The sequence below is a fragment of the Patiria miniata genome, unplaced genomic scaffold (genome assembly GCF_015706575.1).
Source record: "Patiria miniata isolate m_02_andy unplaced genomic scaffold, ASM1570657v1 HiC_scaffold_15, whole genome shotgun sequence".
Lineage (NCBI taxonomy): Eukaryota > Metazoa > Echinodermata > Asteroidea > Valvatida > Asterinidae > Patiria > Patiria miniata.
In genome coordinates this window covers 2,464,171-2,482,896 of record NW_024037053.1, presented here as the reverse complement: position 1 = coordinate 2,482,896, position 18,726 = coordinate 2,464,171, and the positions used below count along the sequence as shown (strand labels likewise).

Below are 18,726 nucleotides of genomic sequence, written 5' to 3'. Positions count from 1 at the left end.
ACAGTTTTTAAGTTTTTTAAGTTTACCGACATTGGCTGGCCGCGCGTACTATGTGACAGGTAAATCTGCAGTGCCCCCCCCCCCCCCCCCCACTCCCAGACATGGTTTACGGCTCGTGGTAAATCTGTCCGGGGACATATTACCCAGGTAGATATGTCCCCCTCCAGGTATATTATGTCCCTGACCCGAATACCCCTGACCCCTGCCCAACGTTGAGAAACCATTTGTTTGTGACAGTTAAATTGTGGAAAGGTTTTCTCATTGAGTTTTCACCTTAAAACCACAAGAGATAGGGTCCACTAAACCACTATAAGAGAAACCGTTCGCTTGTGAAAAGTATAGAAATAGGCACTTCTCAGTTTTGTCCATACCAATGAAAACTTACATTAATTTGGTGACATATTGTAGGAGAGGCTTCTCTCAATCAAAGGGGTAACCTAGAAAAAAAAAACATGATGAATCATTATCAATCATTAGAAAACTTTGTTAAGGCCAAAAAAAAAAATACTCGGTCTCTGGTCAGGCCAAAGTTCCGGAATTAATGCGGCGACGTAGATTTTAAATTTTTTTTTACTTTTTTTTTTTCAAGCTTGGATTGTACAGACAAGGTGGGGTACTATTTTGCTTTTTTTGTGTCCTCATGTACATTGGTGTCCTCCATAATTTGCCTTGGTGCTCTCGATCATTTGCCTTGGTGCAATTTCCCATTCGTTTGTGCTATTTGGTACAAAAAATTGAGGAGGTGCGGCAATAGAGGGCGCTGTTGGAGCTACTGCGAAACATTTTGGAAAAAAATAAGACTGACGCGCATGATTAAAATAGACGCGCGCGCTGACCAGAGACCGACTTTTACATATATTTGCACTAGTCTAAGACTTAGTTTAGTCGGGCACCATTTGCAGTCATCAGCCGACATTTGAAGCAAAAAAGTCAGGTAAAAAAAAAAAAAAAGCCGCGTCGCCGCACCACTTTTTGGACAAGCTCCACACCAGAAACCGGAGACTTGTTTTTTGGCCTTATGGCACGATAGCTTTTCTTCTATGGTCTACAAAAACAATGAGTGTCTCATGGGCTCGAGCTCGCTATTAAAGTTATGCGTCGAAAAGTGAACTGTACTAGTGAACTTTTTTAAAAAAGAATTTGTTGAACATTGTGTGTTTAACACTGATGAGCACAATATTGTTCTGTGACAATCAGGCGCGGTTCTACGGGGGGGGGGGGGGGGGGGGGGGCTGTAGCCCCCCCCCCCCAAAAAAAAATTAATTCCGTAAAAAAAAAATTGCATTAGCAAAAAGAAGGATTGTGATGTACATGCGAACGGTCTCCCCCTAAAGAAGAAATAGCCGTGACAAGGGTGCATTAGTTAATGTAGTGTGAATGATTTTAGGATTTTATTGGCGCTCCCCATTGAAAATATGGCATGAGCCCCCCCCCCCCCCTATTGATTTTCGGAGGCCTAAGTGTCTGGAAAAAATAACCGGTCAACATTTCAGCACGCCTCCCTGAAAAAATTCTGGATCCACCGTGCTAGCCCCCCAAAAATATTGGTTCTAGAACCGCGCCTGGTGACAATCCTTCTATTTGTTGCAGTATATCAATAATAATGACTGGTAGTTGAAGTTCATTCAAATAAAAAATGAACGTGTTCAGCATCCTGCCTTAAAAAAAAAGAACTAAAGGAGGCCCCTTTCGGTTTTATCTCCGAGATGGCCGCCCGACCGGGCTATCATTTTCAAGATGGCCGCCCGTTTTTTTTCTAAATGGCCTCCACTTGGACTCAGAATTTCAGAACCATACCAGCTATATGGGCTAGATCATAGATGCAATTACAACAGAAAAAGAGGCCAAACTGCATGGTCATGTCACTGTTTATAATTTACCATTTTTTTGCGGTTAAAAAAAAGAGGCGGCACATTTTTTTTTATTTGGCCTAATCAATTATCTTATTCCCATAGGAGTTGTGCATACAACCTTTTTAATTGCATAAATGTGAAAACATTTTGATGCATTTAGAACTATCTGTAGTGATTTGGGTGCTTTGTTTTTATATCAATCGAACAACCAAACCAGCCAGACCTATATATACTGCAACGGACAGTCTATGCACACTTTTGTTGTCATTGCTTTCTAGCAGTAGTGCTCCGGCGGAGGGGCTCCGGCGGCGCGCACCTGACCTGCTTTTGGGTCTGGCTAGCGCGCGCTCCGGATAGCTCTACAAATAGGTAGGTTGGCTATTAGTGGGGTTCTTTTGTTCACTTTCGCGGGTAGGGCTTGTCTTGATTCCAGGGTTGGGTAAAGTTGCTACAATTGTATACATTTGTTCAGACGGGGATTGATAGGTGCATTACAAGAATTAACCCGCCGCGGCCTTGAAAAAAAGTTGCGCTTGCAATTATCATGCTCGTTTGTTGGCCTCGTCCAATTTAGACAATTTAGACAATTGAGGGCGGTATACAACTCATGAAAATGGCAGCGTCCACAAGTTATCGTCTGTGAGTTCTCTTTGTCTTTGAGTTTTTGGAGTAATTGCAGAATACCCCTATTGTGCCGAGTTTTTAGTTCAAAATTATTTTTGTTGCTATTTATTTTTCATGTGATGTTTGTTTTTACTGATTCGGGATTTTGAGTACACACACATTACGGCCTACTTTAAAAAACAAATACTGTTTTTCTTGACCCCCGGATGCGCCTTTCATCATGATCATGGCAGTGATCAGTCACTGCCATATCAATTGTTTCCCCCTCCCCCCCCCCCCCCGGGCTGCCCCACCCAAGACGTGGGGATCGTCACTTTTGAAGTGACAAAATCCCCACCCCTCGGGCAAAATTTAAGTGACAATCCCCGACCATGCCCCGACATACATACGTGGGGCGCACTATAGTTGCAATTCCATGCAGTACGGCAATGTTAACAATGTAGGCCTAATTTGAGTGACCAAAATCCCCACCCTGGGGCATTAGGTGGGGGGGGGGGGGGGGGGGTACCATCTTCCAACATAGGGGGCGCTCTTCAAAACCAATGATTATATGCTAAACATACATTATGTGCCCATTTTCAGGGCGTCTTGTATGGGTTCTGGGACTTGGTTTTCATATTCCTCGTTTATATCAAAAATATCTCTACCATTATTGGGAAATGGTTACTTCTAAGAAATACTAAGATACTTTAAGGGCATTTTTGATTTATCTCGAGGGGGCACATTTATGGCCGCAAAAGGGGCACTTGGGAAAATGGGGGGGGGGGGGGGGCAAAAGCCCTCCCAGCCCCCCGGTTCCGCCGCCCCTGGTAGTATGTACAAGTACCTCATGCTTACTAATAGAATGCGTTTTTTGTTCAATCCAGGTACCCTCTATAGCTTGAAACTGGATTCCATTCCAGGAAGCCTGTATCGGCAAGGCAGCGACAATGAGTGCCATCAACAGAACCACCGTCGAGCAAGAGGTTCATCTGGAGGTCAAACCATACAGTCATGACATTCGTAGTAAGGTTACCGGGAAGAGAGAGCAGCATCATCATAAGAGGAGCGTCTGTGACATTTGTGGCAAAGGATGCACAGACAATGGTCACTTGATACTACATCAGAGGGCCCACACTAATAAGAAATCTTTTGTCTGTGACATTTGTGGCAGAAGCCTCTCTAGTAGGAGTTCCCTACTAAGACACAAGAGGGTCCACACCAAGGAGAAACCTTTTGTATGTGGCATTTGTGGCAAAGGGTTCTCTAATAGTAGTTCCCTACAAAGACACAAGACGGTTCACACTATTGAGAAAATATTTTTTTGTGACATTTGTGGCAAAGGTTTCTTACATAGTTCTTCTCTTAAAAGACACACGGAGGTCCACAACAACAAGAAACCATTTGTTTGTGACATCTGCGGCAAAAGCTTCTCGCTGAATAGTTCTCTACAAAGCCATCAGTTGGTCCATACTAAAGAGAAACGTTTTGTTTGTGACATTTGTGGCAAAGGGTTCCCACGGAGTTTTGCTCTTAAAAGACACACGAAGGTCCACACTAAAGAGAAGCCATTTGTTTGTGATGTTTGCGGCAGAAGCTTCTCACTGAATGGTTCTCTACAAAGACATCAGTGGGTCCATACTAAAGACAAACCTTTTGTTTGTGACATTTGTGGCAAAGGGTTCTCACATATGTATGGTCTTAAAACACACTTGGAGGTCCACAACAACGAGAAACCATTTGTTTGTGACATTTGTGGCAAAGGGTTCCCACGGAGATTTTCTCTTAAAAACACACAGAAAGGATCCACACTAACGAGAAACCATTCGTTTGTGACATTTGTGGCAGAAGCTTCTCACTAAGTAGTTTTCTACAAAGACATCAGAGGGTTCATACGAAAGAGAAACCATTTGTTTGTGACATTTGTGGCAAAGGGTTCTCACGTGGTTCTCTTAAAAGACACACAGAAAGGATCCACACTAACGAGAAACCATTCGTTTGTGACATTTGCGGCAGAAGCTTCTCACTAAGTAGTTTTCTACAAAGACATCAGAGGGTTCATACGAAAGAGAAACCTTTTGTTTGTGACATTTGAGGCCAGGCTTCTCTTATATGTCTCACCTGAAGACACACAGAAAAGATCCACACTATTGAGAAACGATTTGTTTGTGACATTTGTGGCAAAGGGTTCGCACTGAGTCCTTCTCTTAAAAGACATGCGGAGGTCCACACTAACGACAAACCATTTCTTTGTGACATTTGCAGCAAAGGCTTCTTATAAACACACACCAGAATCTACACTATTGAGACACGATTTGTTTTTGACATTTGTGGTAAAGGGTTCTCATCGAGTTCTTTTAAAGACACACGAATGTCCACACTAAGGAGAAACCATTTCTTGGTGACATTTGTGGCAAAGGCTTCTCACGACATTTTCACCTTCAAACACACAAAAGGGTCCACACTAATAAGAAACCATTTGTTTGTGACATTTGTCATGGAAAGGATTTCTCACTGAGTTTTCACCTTAAAACCACAAGAGGGTGCATACTAAAGAGAAATCATTCGTTTGTGAAATTTGTGGAAACGGGTTCTCACAGTTTTCTCTTAAAGAGACACAAGATCTCCATACCATTGAGAAACCATACATTAATTTTGTGACATCTTTGGGACAGGCTTCTCTGAAAGAGTAACCTGAACCCCCCCCCCCCCAAAAAAAAACCAGGAGCATACACGAACTCCTTTATTAATGATGAACCATTTGATGAACCATTATCAATCATTGAAAAACTTTGTCAACAGCGGAGAGTTCACACTTACAAGGAAACCTTTAGATTGGGAGTTTGTGGCAGTAGCTTAATTTCTTCTACCGATGGCCTACAAAAACATGAGTGCTCACACCTATGTTCCCGATGTTCCCGGATACCTATGTTCCCCAATACCTATGTTCCCCAATACCTATGTTACCCAACCCTAACCCTAAGGGTTTCGGGGAACATCAGTTTTGGGGAGCATCGGGTAGACCCCATAAAGACTCGCTCAGTTTTTGTGTCATTTGTATAAAAAAAAAAAGAACTGTATTACAGTATTTTTTGTTGTTAATCATTGTGTGTTTTACTGGTGAGCACAATATTGTTCTGTGACGATCTAACTTTAATTTTTTTTTTGCAGTATATCAATAATAATGACCGGTAATTGAAGTTCAGAACTACGTTCAGTCACTTAATCAATTAACTTACTCCATATATGATTAGGTACTTTTGAGGATTTGTGCATACAACCTTTTTAATTGCATAAATGTAAATAAAGTTTGATGCATTTAGAACTATAGTGATTTACTGTGGGTGCTTTTGTTGTTATATCAATCGAACATAAACAACCAAACCTATGTAACAATTTTGTATATTTTGCATGTACCTTGAATCTTCTATTATATTTGTTGAAATGACAGTCTTCAACCAATGGACCGATCCAGTAAGCCCCTCCCACTGCGCACGTGGGCAAATTAACAGGTGCTCCTTAGCTCTCCAATGCCACACTGCATTTTCCTGCCGCGCGCATCATACGCGCGTGCATGCATGTCGGACTTTTGTGCACGCGCATGTCGGACATAAATCACGGCTGTGATTGGTCAGAATACCATGGGGCGGTGCTTACTGGATCAGTCCATTTAACCATGATTTAACGCACATAGACATAAAGTTGAAAACTGTGACGTGTACATTTTGTATACATCGGACCTGGCGTGGGTATGAAGGGGGGGGGGGGGGGCAAAAAAAGTTGTGCTTGCATGCGCGCTGCACTTCTGCGTACTTTATTTTGTGAGCTAGCTCTTCGCTCGTTCATTGGATTCCCGATCCCACCCACTGATCTCTATATAAAGACTGGATAGCTAATAAAGAGCTGCACAATGTACGAATTTGACGCCATATTGGTGAGACCGGCTGGTGATCTACAAAGGACAAGTTGCCGTCTTTATAGACAGCTTGATTTCTTTTGTAACGTCGCGGCTCACTTGACTTATATTTTGGCTACCACCACTGACCAACTGACCAAGGTTTACTACAATTTTTCTAACGTAGTGGTTACTTTTATAATGCCGCAAATCACTTTTTCGGCGTTTTTGAAATAATAATCACTACGGAAATGTGTTCCTTTTAGAACATCATATTATGTGTACGTGACCAAAATGCGCGTCAACTGTTGATACAACGCGCGCGTATTTACGCGTAGAACGTTCGTATTACACGCGGCCATCTTCGTGAGACCGGGGGCGAATTGGTCAATATGCAAAGTCAGCTGTGTGAATGTTGTATGCATATCCGCTATCCAGTCTTTATATAGAGATCAGTGATCCCACCCCACCCCCGCCGCCCTCCTTTGCAGGGCGCGTCTTGGTGCGGCCGGGCACGCGCGAAGTTGTCCTCGTCAAATTTAGACAATTGAGGGCGGTAGACAACCCAGCAAGTGAAATTTGTCGCCAATTTCGGTGAGTTGTCTTTGTCTGGTTCAATTTTCAGTATTTGTTTTCAGTCATGTCAGTATGTATTTTTCATTTGATGTTTGTTTTTATTTTATTTATAGATTCAGGATTTTGAGGACAGATAGTGGGGCCTAGCTTACTTTTTAATTTTTATTTTTTTTCCCTTAAAAATAAAATTTTGACCCACAAATATAATGTGACCATGTCTCAGGTCATGCATGTTTAGGGCCTATGTTGTGCCCATTCTTGAAAATCACGCATTCTCGAGAATGGGCATGCACATTCTTGAGAATGTGCAACTGGATCCTTGCTCAATCTTGGCAAAAAATAACTCTTCCAGATTGAGCGCACATTCTTGAGAATGCGCGACAAGATAACGGTCTTGTCGATGCCGAGCACCGGCTGCGCTTGGCAAGTCTAGCTGAATCCTCGTTCACTGATTCTCAATAATTATACTGTTGCAACGCAAGGCGCTGAAAAGTAGAGTGGATATGATAAGTAAAGGCGTATTGATATGATATGGGGGGGGGGGGGACCGGGAAAATATAAGAGACATAATAATACTAGTGCAAAGAATTCTGATTTTGGGGATAATAAAAGCGGGGGGGGGGGGGGGGGGGGGGGGGGGGGGGGGGGGGGGGGGGGGACGTAAGAATGAAGAATGTGAAGAATGAGAATGAATACTGCGACATCCTATAGTGCTAATGCTATTTCCCATTTAAATTGCCACCAATTTATTGTTCACATCCCACCATAACGTCGCAGAGCTGGATTCTATCTAGTCAAAAGAGCAATTTTGGCAGCTTCTGGACATCGTTTTTTTTTCGTGGCACGCATATGATACATGCAGGGACTTGTAACATGTCTAGCCTAAACAAAGCACTTCCCAGACTAGTTCCCAGTCCTCCGTTATTACAAAAATTCCCATAGTGGGCTGAAAAAAGCAATAATAACAGGTTTAATTTGATTCAAATTATCGTAGTTATACGAGTACAGAAGCATAGCACATTTTCTTTCCTCTTTATATGAATTGTTTCCCTTTTAACCGCTATACAATTCATTTAACATAATTGTGTCGTGCAATGTTTGTTAAGATTGGGCAAAATTCATAAATTGTGCATGTGATATTCCCACCCAATCTTAAGAATGAGCGCTCATTCTTAAGAACGCGTGCTCGTTCTTAAGAATGGGCGCTCATTCTTAAGAATGCGCGCCCATTCTCGAGAATGTGCATGCCCATTCTCGAGAATGCGTGATTTTCAAGAATGGGCACAACACCTACATCATGATTTACTGGACTACCTCCGTAGAAATAAGGCCACACTTGGAACATGTAGAGAAACATGTAGAGCTAGAACTTTGTCAAATTTTGATTTTCACATTTAGGCTTAGTTTGTAGTTTCTTTTTGCTTTTAGAAGCATACCCACTCTCTTTAAAGGCTAGGCCTAATGCCTTTTTCAGATGTCTATTTTTCATGAAATTTCCAGGTTCGTTTGCACATGTTTGCGTATCAAAATTTCACGAAAATTAAGACATCTGAAAAAGGCAGCACCTTCTGATTAGCCTAAAAGAGGGTAAGTATGCTTCTAAAGCAAAAATAGGCTACAAACTAAATATCAAAATCAAAATTTGACATGCTTTTGTACATGTTTTTGTACATGTTCCAAGTGTGGCCTTTATTTACGGAGGTAGTCCAGTAAATTGGCCACATTTATGGGGCTAGGCTACGGCCTACACAGTCGTATTTATACCACAGGGAATATTACTGCCCTCCTGGGGATTTTTCGTCGTGTTCGGGTTTGATCATTGGGTTGGGGTAGCTGGACAGGATACAATGGGGTTTGGCTTGGCTGGGACTCCCATCTATGCTGGGGTTTTCCTAGCTTGAGTAACTCCAGCTCTAATGCTTATTGCATTAGAGCTGGAGGCACAACTACGTTACAAGAACCGGGTTGTAAGAGGCCCGAAATCCCTGATCGTGCATCCCCAGTGCATTACAAAAATGGTTCGTTTTCCCTATATTATCCCGCCCGACCCAGATTCCATAATTCATACCTCATACAATGCAGCAGACATTATGAAGCTAATAATTGACTCCAAACAGAACAACAAAGACTAAAATATGAAATTTTTAGATGATTTTGGCGGCAGTTCTCCAGAAACCATGAGAAAACGTCGTGCGACACAATTCTGCCGTTGACCGAAAAACCCAACATTGCCCAAAACGGCCTCCAAATTACTAGATACGCCACCTGAGGTACAAGTAGAGATCGATGATTAAGATCGGGTCAGCCTTCTGGCATGCTTCTTTTTCGGGGGTCAGTACGCTATGGCTTTTGGAAATGCACTTTGATAGACGAACTTCCTTTGTCTGGAATTCCAACCAGCCCCCCCCCCCCCAGGATTTGGCTTAATATCTGCTAAGTGCTTCTTAATATCATCACAAGCTAAACCAGAAGCAGAACCATTTTGGGGCAAGTTGGGGTTACTGGCAATCCTGCATTTGCAAACTCGTACGTGAAGATGGTGCGCTTGATCACCATCATGTTAAACACTGTCATCTTCCCCCTTCAGGTGTGAAAAGGTGTTTTAGCCCTATTGTCCCTCCACAAAACTAGCCCAGATCCTAGAGTGCCAATTGTCCAGCAAAGCTGTGTCCTTTATTGCTATGGTCCACAAGAACATGAAACAGCATCATATTAGGCCACATAAAAAAAAACATGTTTCTCGTCTGGGTTTTTTTAACAAAAGGAGGAAGCTGGGCTTTTTATTTTCTATTTTTAATTTTTTTTCAAGATGGCCGCCATTTTAAAATTTCCTGCAACTGTTGGTGTTCCACTGTTCAAAGACACTTTTAAAATGAAAGACAAGTTGGACAAGAGAACTGAACATATTTACAGTGTCATATAGAGTTGTATTAGTATTGGTATTTATTTTCCGATGAATTTGTGGACTTTTTCGGTGTTTTTTACTGCATTTTTCAAAAATAAAAAATAATAAAAAAATCCAGGCGGCCTTCAAAAGGAAGCGGGCGGGGACGAGAAACATGTTTTTTTTTATTTACTTCGCCTTACCATGGTTTTCAGGCCACAGGCACGGCTTGAAATGAAACCTTTATCTACAAGTTATTACCAGAAGTTGTGTAATACATACCTTATGTCACTAATAAAATGCATTTTCTTTCAATCCAGGAGCTACGTACAGTTTCAAGCTGAGTTCCATTCTTGAAAGCCACGTATCTACCACACAGCTACAATGAGTGCCACGGACGGAACCACATTCAAGCAGGGGGTTAATCTGGAGGTCGAACCACACTGTCTCGACACTTGTAGCAAGGTCGACCAGGAGAGAGAGCATCATCAAGACAGGAGCGAGGATAAGATACTTGCTTGTGACATTAGCGGCAGCGCCTTCTCCCACAGTGGTACCCTGGAACATCAGAAGGTCAACACCGATGAGAGGCCATTTGCTAGTGACATTTGTGGCGAAGGCTTCGCGGACAATGACAACCTGATGCAACACCAGAGAGTCCACACTGTTAAGCACAAGAAACCATTGGTTTGTGACATTTGTGACAAAGGCTTCTTGAAGAGGTCGGCTCTTGAAAGACACACGAGGGTCCACACTAAAGAGAAGCCATTTCTGTGCGACATTTGCGGCAGAAGCTTCTCGCTGAATAGTACTCTCCAAAAACATCACCAGAGGGTCCACACTAAAGAGAAAACCATTGCTTGTGACATTTGTGGCCAGGCCCTCTCCCACACTTCTGACCTTCAACGACACAAAAGGGTCCACACTAAGGAGAAACCATTCGCTTGTGACATTTGTGGTAAAGGCTTCTCACGGAGTCGTGCTCTTGAAGCACACAAAAGGGTCCACACGAATGAGAAACCATCTGTTTGTGACATTTGTGGAGAAGTTGTCTCATCCAAGTCTCACCTTAAAACGCACAAGAGGGTCCACACTCCAGAGAAACCATTCGTTTGTGACATTTGTGAGAAAAGCTTCTCACAGAGGTCCGCGCTTCAAAGACACACGAGGGTCCACACTAAAGAGAAACCATTTCTATGCGACATTTGCGGCACAAGTTTTTCACTGAGGAGTACTCTAAAAAACATCATCAGAGAGTCCATACTAAAGAGAAACCCATTATTTGTGATATTTGTGGCAAGGCCCTATCCAATACTTCTGACCTTCAAAGACACAAAAGGGTCCACACTAAGGAGAAACGATTTGCTTGTGACATTTGTGGCAAAGGCTTCTTACAGAGCTGTTCTCTTAAAGTGCACAAAAGGTCCCACACGAATGAGAAACCGTTTGTTTGTGACATTTGTGGAAAAGTTTTCGTGTGCAATTCTCACCTTAAAACACACAAGAGGGTCCACACTCAAGAGAAAACCGTTCGTTTGTGACACGTGTGGAGTGGGCTTCTCGGATAGTTCTCACCTAAAGAGACACAAGAGGGTCCACACCAACGAGAAACCATACAAGTGTGAGACCTGTGGGAGAGGCTTCTCTCAAAGTGGTAACCTGAAAAGTCATAGGAGTATCCACAAAGTCCTAACTGAGGATGAACAATTGAGGGTCCAAGAGAGCATGGTCCCCAAACCATTCCTTTGTGACATTTGTGGAAAAGGCCTCTCAGATCGTTCTCACCTCAAGAGACACAAGAGGATCCATACCGATGAGAAACCACACGTTTGTGACATTTGTGGGAAGGGCTTCATTCAAAGTGGTAACCTGAAAGTACATAGGCGCGTCCACAAACTCCTAATTAATGACGAACTGTTTACGTGCGACATTTGAGGCCGAAGCCTCTGAATCATTAGAAAACTTTGTGGCCATCCAGGGATCCACAGTTATGAGGAAACCATTAGATTGGAATATTTGTGGCATGCAGTAGCTTCTCTTCCACTGGTTGCCAACTAAAACATGAGTGTACTGTTTAGCAGAGTTGTAAAGACTCGAGTTAATGACTCGACTCGGACTTGTCTTAATTTTTGGTGACTCTACTCGACTCGAGTCCCTAAGGGTAAATGACTCGACTTGACTCAAGTCACTACGAGAATGAGCAACTTGGAGCAAGTGACTCGACTCGACTCAAGTCCCTCATCAGAAGACTCTACTCGACTCAATTCACAAAAATAAAGCAACACTTTGCAAAAAATAAAACTCAACCAAAAAAGAAAGTCCCCCTTCCAATACCTTTTTGTCTAACTCAAAAACTACTGGGCACCTCTCGCTCAAAAAACGACCGATTACTACAGAAATTCCTTAACAATCCAGCCATACTTTTTATTTAGCCCAAAACAGTGATAACATGTACAAAATTATGAAATGTATGACAAATAATATTGAAAACAGTTGCACTTTGGTATACGTGCAAGTTGTGGTTCACACTCGCCTTGCACGTTCAAAAGTGCAACTTTTTTTCGGTGGCACTTGTCATAAATTGCATACTTTAGTTGTACACATTATCAATGTTTTGGGCCAAACAAAGAGTACGGCTGGATTGCTAAGGAATTTCTGTACAGATCAGTCATAATTTGAGCAAGATGTGTGCAGTAGTTTTTGAGCTAGATAAAAAAGTATTGTGGGGGGACTTTCTTTTTTGGTCGAGTGTGACTTTTACGGTGAAAAATTCATGTCACTTACGCGAATACAGTATGGTACAGCGGCCACATGTCATGTACAAACATACAGCGTGTCACAGACTCCCACCCAGCTCATGATCCTGGAACGCACAAAATACAATCCAGGAACAAGATTTAAGCACACTTGCCAATTATTGTTTCATCATTGGCTTTTGGTGATTTCTTATAAACTTCATGGATTCTAACGGCGGCTAGATTTATGCCCTCCAGTAAAAAATTAAATATATACATGCCCACTTTTGTATAATGAGAAACAGTTTTCTATAATGCAATTTGGCTTTGATGTTGTCAGCGAACAGCGAAAAAAAAATTCTAGACCAGAATCCTAGCCAGATAGTAAAGATCAAAGTTTCACTTCATGTCAAGTGTTGGTGATACATAATACTTTCCGTCTTGTCTTTGTTATACATGTAGTGTTCAAATATTCGTTACCCGAATTGACTCGATCTTCTTGATCTAATGACTCGACTTAAGTCACCTCTTGACCTAATGACTCGACTCGAGTCACAAACATCAGTGGCTTGTTACATCTTACTGATGACCACAATTTTGTTCTTTGCTGACCTAGCTTCTAATCTTTGCAGAACATCAGTTATAATTACCAGTATTTGAAGTTCCTAATTCCTATAAGTTCAGTCCAACCAATAGTAATCAATGATCTTATTCCCATATTTTCTGTACTTTTGGGGATTTGTGCACACAATCTTTCTTAATTTCATAAACGTAAATAAGTTTAAAACATTTACAACTATCTAGCGATTTAATGAGGGTGTTTAATTGTTTTCATATCAATCGAACAAGATGATGTAATTATTTTAGATGAGTATCTGATTATTTTACAAGCTTTAAAGGCAATATACAACATTTGCAAACATCGAAAAACAAAACCACCAAATTTTTAGGAAATACCTTACTAGGATGTTGGTAAATAAAAGTCTAAAGCTTCCTGTTAAATTATGGCACCTGGTGTGAAGTCATTTTCAAGAAAAGTGATACAGTCGAGTCTCGTTAATACAAACTCGTTCGGACCCAGCCAAATTGTTTGTTATATCAGAATTTTGTATTAAGAGGAACATCAGTCCCATTCATTGCGCACATAAATGCACAGTCGGGGACTAAGGCTTTATGTTTGTTATAACCAGAATTTTGTACTTACAGAGTTTGTACTAACGAGATTCGACTGTATTTTGAATAAATTTCCAAAGGTGGTCGGCCGACCACCGTTGGAAAAACCTAACTAGTTTTCAACTACTGCTCCAAATATACCATCTTTTTTTCAGTCCAAGTTTTGTTTGCTATTGGTTACATGTTCATGAACGGGTGCAGGCCAGCTAGACTGGTTCCCTTACCTTATGGTTATCCAGCATCGATAAATTGATCAATCTCATATTTAGTTTTGCTTGGTTTTTCCAGCATTTTCGAACACAAAACCTAAAACATGACAGTTTAACAATATTGGATCTATTATACTAACCACACGAATAGTTCATTTCTGAAAATTACAGCAAAAGCCAATGATGTACATTCCCTTTAATTACATGTTCCGGTAACTAGCTGTGTGTAGTATCAGTTTGTTGGAATCACAGTCATTATCTTCAAAAATGATGCCCACCCCCTAAATTATAGGCTCTAGACCCCCCCCCCCTTTTTTTTTTGATTTCTGGAATTGGGGGATATTATCATTTGGGTTTATTGGCAGTTTATTTCTGACGGGAGCTAGCTACACCGAGGCCGAGCAGTACGTGGTCGTACGTCGAGAGGTGAGGTCAAGCAGCCTTGAGTGTAGAGGGCGCTATCGACGCGCATGATACGAAGCAAGCAACAACCCGGAAATCACCCTTCGTGATCGCAGTTTTCTCAGGTATTATACTATAGTTGTTGCTAGTAGTAGAGATGATCTGGGCCAAGTTTGTCCAATCCTAAACAAAGTCATGAAGGTTCTGAAATTGTTCATGTTTATTTTCAAAGCTACGATTCGCTGGGACGTCCGGCCCGGCCCGCCCCGCTCTAGTTAGCCTACATAATGTACATGTAGACGAGTCTTTTTCACCTGCAAATCGATACATGTCAGGGTGACCGTAAGGTCATGCCCAAATTCTGCTAAATGCACTTCAAAAATCTGTCAGATTAATCAAAAATCTGCCAAATTCCCCAGAATCACTTGAAATACACTATAAGCACTTAAAATCACATGCAGATGTTGTAGTATTGCCCTTAATTAAGGTTCAAATTACTTTATAAACAATCTGTAGTCGCGTAAAGATGTTATGAAGTTGCTTAAATTTCTGGCAAAATCCAGTTCCAAGTGAACCTCAGCAGCTAGACCAGGCAACCTGTCCAATTATGCCAGGGTTTGCTTGAATAGATTGAAGCTTTTTTAAACAAATGTACCATTTTTTTCACATTTGCTGTGTTTTTTGTTGTTGTTAAATAACCATTTTTGGAGAATTCTGCCAGAAATCTGCCAAAAAAAAATCCATTCTGTCAAATTTTCTGTCAAACTCGATTTTTTTACGAAACATTCTGTCAAATTTAGCCGAAATTCGGCTAAAACGGTCACCCTGATACACGTAGTCATACAGATAGGAACACACGATACGAATGAGTAGACACTTAGATTCTGAATTTGAATACAATACATGATGATATCTACAGTGTACTCCGAGCGTTCCTTCCTCCATGCTCCGAGTAACTGAACAAAAAGGGAGGCCTAGTATAATAAGTCAATGATCAATAACAATTATTGTTGCTGGGTGTTTCTTCTTCTCTTTAGGAGGAATCTGAAGGCCAGAAGAACTCCTGAAATTCCATATTCCCATGCAGAATATGAGGAAGGAACGATGCCATTGAAAAGGAAAGGTACAAAAATGTGCCTTCGTTGATTTATAAACCAGACACTCAGTCGTGCTATTTTGGGTTAAGACATTGTTTTAGAATACGCGATGAGCCACCGCTGCGATAACCCGCCAACGCAATGAGGGACGCAATGAGTGGCCAACACCCATTGCCAGGCGTCTAAAAAATCTAAACACTGTTAAACACTGTCATCCTCACTGATCAGGTAAGAAAAGAGTTTAAAGAAGAAAGAATGCCTCTTGCCCTCCCAAACCCCTACCCTAAATCTTCAAGTGCTCATTATGCCCTCCCAAACCCCTACCCTAAATCTTCAAGTGCTCATTATGTCCATCAAAGTAGTGTCTTGATTGCCAGGGCATACATTAGAACACGAAACAGCATCATATCACCATATAAGTTTAGACCACAGGACTCAGCTTGCAGTGAAACATCTGTTTCGAAAACTGTAGTAAGAAGCAGTATATGCATTACTACTAATAGAATGCCTTTTCTTTCCATCCAGGAACCCTCTAAAGTTTGAAGCTGTACCGGTCAGGCAGCTACAATGAGTGCCATCAACAGAACCACCAAGCAAGAGGTCCATCTGGAGGTTAAACCATACTGTCATGACATTTGTGACAAGGTCGTCCAGAATAAAGAGCAGCATCATGAGAGGTGTGAGGAAAAGAAATTTGGTTGTGACATTAGTGGTAGCATCTTCTCGCACAGTGGTACCCTGGAGCATCAGAAGGTCAACACCGATGAGAGACCATCTGTTTGTGGCAAAGGCTTCACAGACAATAGTAGCCTGATGCAACATCAAAGGGTCCACACTAAGGAGAAACCATTTGTTTGTGACATTTGCGGCAAAGGCTTCTCACAGAATTCTAATTTACACGCTCACAAAAGGGTCCACACGAACGAGAAACCATTTGTTTGTGACATTTGCGGCAAAAGCTTCGCACGGAATTCTAATTTACACTCGCACAAAAGGGTCCACACGAACGAGAAACCATTTGTTTGTTACATTTGCGACAGACGATTCTCACACAGTTCTACTTTACACAATCACAAAAGGGTCCACACTAACGAGAAACCATTTGTTTGTGACGTTTGTGGCAAAGGGTTCTCACGGAGTTTTTCTCTTCTAGGACATCAGAGGGTCCACACAAACGAGAAACCATTTGTTTGTGACATTTGCGGCAAAGGCTTCTCACGGAGTTCTTATTTACGCGATCACAAAAGGGTCCACACGAACGAGAAGCCATTTGTTTGTGACATTTGCAGCAAAGGTTTCTCACAGAATTCTAATTTACACTCTCACAAAAGGGTCCACACTAAGGAGAAACCATTTGTTTGTGACATTTGCGGCAAAAGCTTCGCACGGAGTTCTAATTTACACTCGCACAAAAGGGTCCACACGAACGAGAAATCATTTGTTTGTGACATTTGCGACAGACGATTCTCACACAGTTCTACTTTACACAATCACAAAAGGGTCCACACTAACGAGAAACCATTTGTTTGTGACGTTTGTGGCAAAGGGTTATCACGGAGTTTTTCTCTTCTAGGACATCAGAGGGTCCACACAAACGAGAAACCATTTGTTTGTGACATTTGCGGCAAAGGCTTCTCACGGAGTTCTTATTTACACGATCACAAAAGGGTCCACACGAACGAGAAACCATTTGTTTGTAACATTTGCGGCAGAAGATTCTCGCACAGTTCTACTTTACTCTCTCACAAAAGGGTCCACACGAACGAGAAACCATTTCTTTGTGACATTTGCGGTAGAAGATTCCCACAGAGTTCTTCTCTATCAGATGGTCCACACTGAGGAGAAACCATTTGTTTGTGACATTTGTGGCAAAGGCTTCACAGACAAAGGAAACCTGATACCACATCAGAGGGTCCACACTAACGAGAAACCATTTGTTTGTGACGTTTGTGGCAAAGGCTTCTCTTATAATTCTAATTTACACGATCACAAAAGGGTCCTGACACGAAAGAGAAACCATTTGCGGCAGAAGATACTCACAGAGTTCTATTCTACAAAGACATCAGAGGGTCCACACTAAGGAGAAACCATTTGTGGCAAAGGCTTCACAGACAACAGTAACCTGATACTACATCAGAGGGTCCACACTAATACATGTAAGAAGCCTTTTGTATGGACATTTGAGGCGGAAGCTTCTCTCGTAGTAGTTGCCTACAAAGACACAAGAGGGTCCACACTAACGAGAAACCATTTGTTTGTGACATGTGTGGCAAAGGGTTTTCACAGAAATCGTCTCTAAAAAGACACATGAAGGTCCACACTCGTGAGAAAAAAAATTGTGACAATTGCGGCGGGGGGGGGGGGGACTTATTACTGAATAGTTTTCTACACAGATATCAGAGGGTCCATACAAATGAGAAACATTTTGTTTGTGACATTTGTTGCATAGGTTTCTCTAAGTTTTCAGCTGAAAGAAGAGGGTCCATACTAAAAAGAGACCATTCGTGGGTGGCATTTCTGGAAACTGGGTTTTCACGTACATGTAGTTCTCACCTCAAGAGACACAAGATCTTCGAGGGTCCGATCAGAAATCACACGTTTGTGAGACTTGTGGGAGAGGCTTCTGTCAAAGTGGTAACCTGAAAAGTCATAGGAGCACCCACAAAGTCCTAAATGAGGATGAACAATTGAGGGTCCAAGAAAGCATGGTCCCCAAACCTTTCCCCTGTGACATTTGTGGAAAAGGCCTCTCAGATCGGTCTCGCCTCAAGAGACACAAGAGGATCCATACCAATGAGAAACCACACGTTTGTGACATTTGTGGGAAGGGCTTCATTCAAAGTGGTAACCTGAAAGTACATAGGCGCGTCCACAAACTCCTAATTAATGACGAACTGTTTACGTGTGACATTTGAGGCCGAAGCCTCTGAATCATTAGAAAACTTTGTCGCCATCCAAGGATCCACAGTTATGAGGAAACCATTAGTAGATTGGGATGTTTGTGGCATGCAGTAGCTTCTCTTCCACTGGTTGCCAACTAAAACATGAGTGTACTGTTTAACAGAGTTGTAAAGACTCGAGTCAATGACTCGACTCGGACTCAAGTCTTAATTTTTGGTGACTCTACTCGACTTGAGTCCCTAAGGGTAAATGACTTGACTTGAGTCACTACGAGCAAGTGACTCGACTCGACTCAGGTCCCTCATCAGAAGACTCTACTTGACTCAGTTTACAAAAATATAGCAACACTTTGCGAAAAATACACTCAACCAAAAAAGAAAGTCCCCCCTTCCAATACT

The 18,726-nt window shown here is 41.9% G+C and overlaps 3 protein-coding genes across 6 annotated transcripts; all 3 read left to right on the top strand.

Moving 5' to 3' along the window:
• Positions 1–2,398: 2,398 nt before the first annotated feature.
• On the top strand, positions 2,399–5,785 carry LOC119722399 (gastrula zinc finger protein XlCGF7.1-like). The gene is made up of 2 exons (XM_038192494.1): positions 2,399–2,492; positions 3,344–5,785. Exon 2 carries the CDS (start codon positions 3,407–3,409, stop codon positions 4,316–4,318), a length of 912 nt encoding a protein of 303 aa, XP_038048422.1. The 5' UTR covers positions 2,399–2,492; positions 3,344–3,406; the 3' UTR covers positions 4,319–5,785.
• A 1,045-nt stretch (positions 5,786–6,830) lies between these two features.
• LOC119722397 (zinc finger protein 112-like) lies at positions 6,831–12,118 on the top strand. Of its 2 annotated transcripts, none has more exons than XM_038192488.1 (2): positions 6,831–6,945; positions 10,132–12,117. In XM_038192488.1, the coding sequence occupies exon 2, from the start codon at positions 10,196–10,198 to the stop codon at positions 11,744–11,746; it is 1,551 nt and encodes a 516-aa protein (XP_038048416.1). In that variant the 5' UTR covers positions 6,831–6,945; positions 10,132–10,195; the 3' UTR covers positions 11,747–12,117. The 2 variants fall into 2 exon arrangements, with proteins under 2 accessions (XP_038048416.1, XP_038048417.1); XM_038192489.1 differs by lacking the exon at positions 6,831–6,945 and adding an exon at positions 6,959–6,988 and having other exon boundaries at positions 10,132–12,118.
• Positions 12,119–14,281: 2,163 nt separating this feature from the next.
• On the top strand, positions 14,282–17,749 carry LOC119722398 (gastrula zinc finger protein XlCGF26.1-like). 3 transcript variants are annotated; one of them, XM_038192490.1, is made up of 3 exons: positions 14,282–14,455; positions 15,368–15,453; positions 15,953–17,749. In XM_038192490.1, exon 3 carries the CDS (start codon positions 15,995–15,997, stop codon positions 17,264–17,266), a length of 1,272 nt encoding a protein of 423 aa, XP_038048418.1. In that variant the 5' UTR covers positions 14,282–14,455; positions 15,368–15,453; positions 15,953–15,994; the 3' UTR covers positions 17,267–17,749. The 3 variants fall into 3 exon arrangements, with proteins under 3 accessions (XP_038048418.1, XP_038048419.1, XP_038048420.1); XM_038192491.1 differs by having other exon boundaries at positions 15,368–15,655; XM_038192492.1 differs by lacking the exon at positions 15,368–15,453.
• Positions 17,750–18,726: the final 977 nt, after the last annotated feature.

Excerpts from the sequence above, each read along its gene's own strand:
- LOC119722398 (XM_038192492.1), top strand. The coding sequence starts at position 15,995 with ATGAGTGCCATCAACAGAACCACCAAGCAAGAGGTCCATCTGGAGGTT.
- LOC119722399 (XM_038192494.1), top strand. The coding sequence starts at position 3,407 with ATGAGTGCCATCAACAGAACCACCGTCGAGCAAGAGGTTCATCTGGAG.
- LOC119722397 (XM_038192489.1), top strand. The coding sequence starts at position 10,196 with ATGAGTGCCACGGACGGAACCACATTCAAGCAGGGGGTTAATCTGGAG.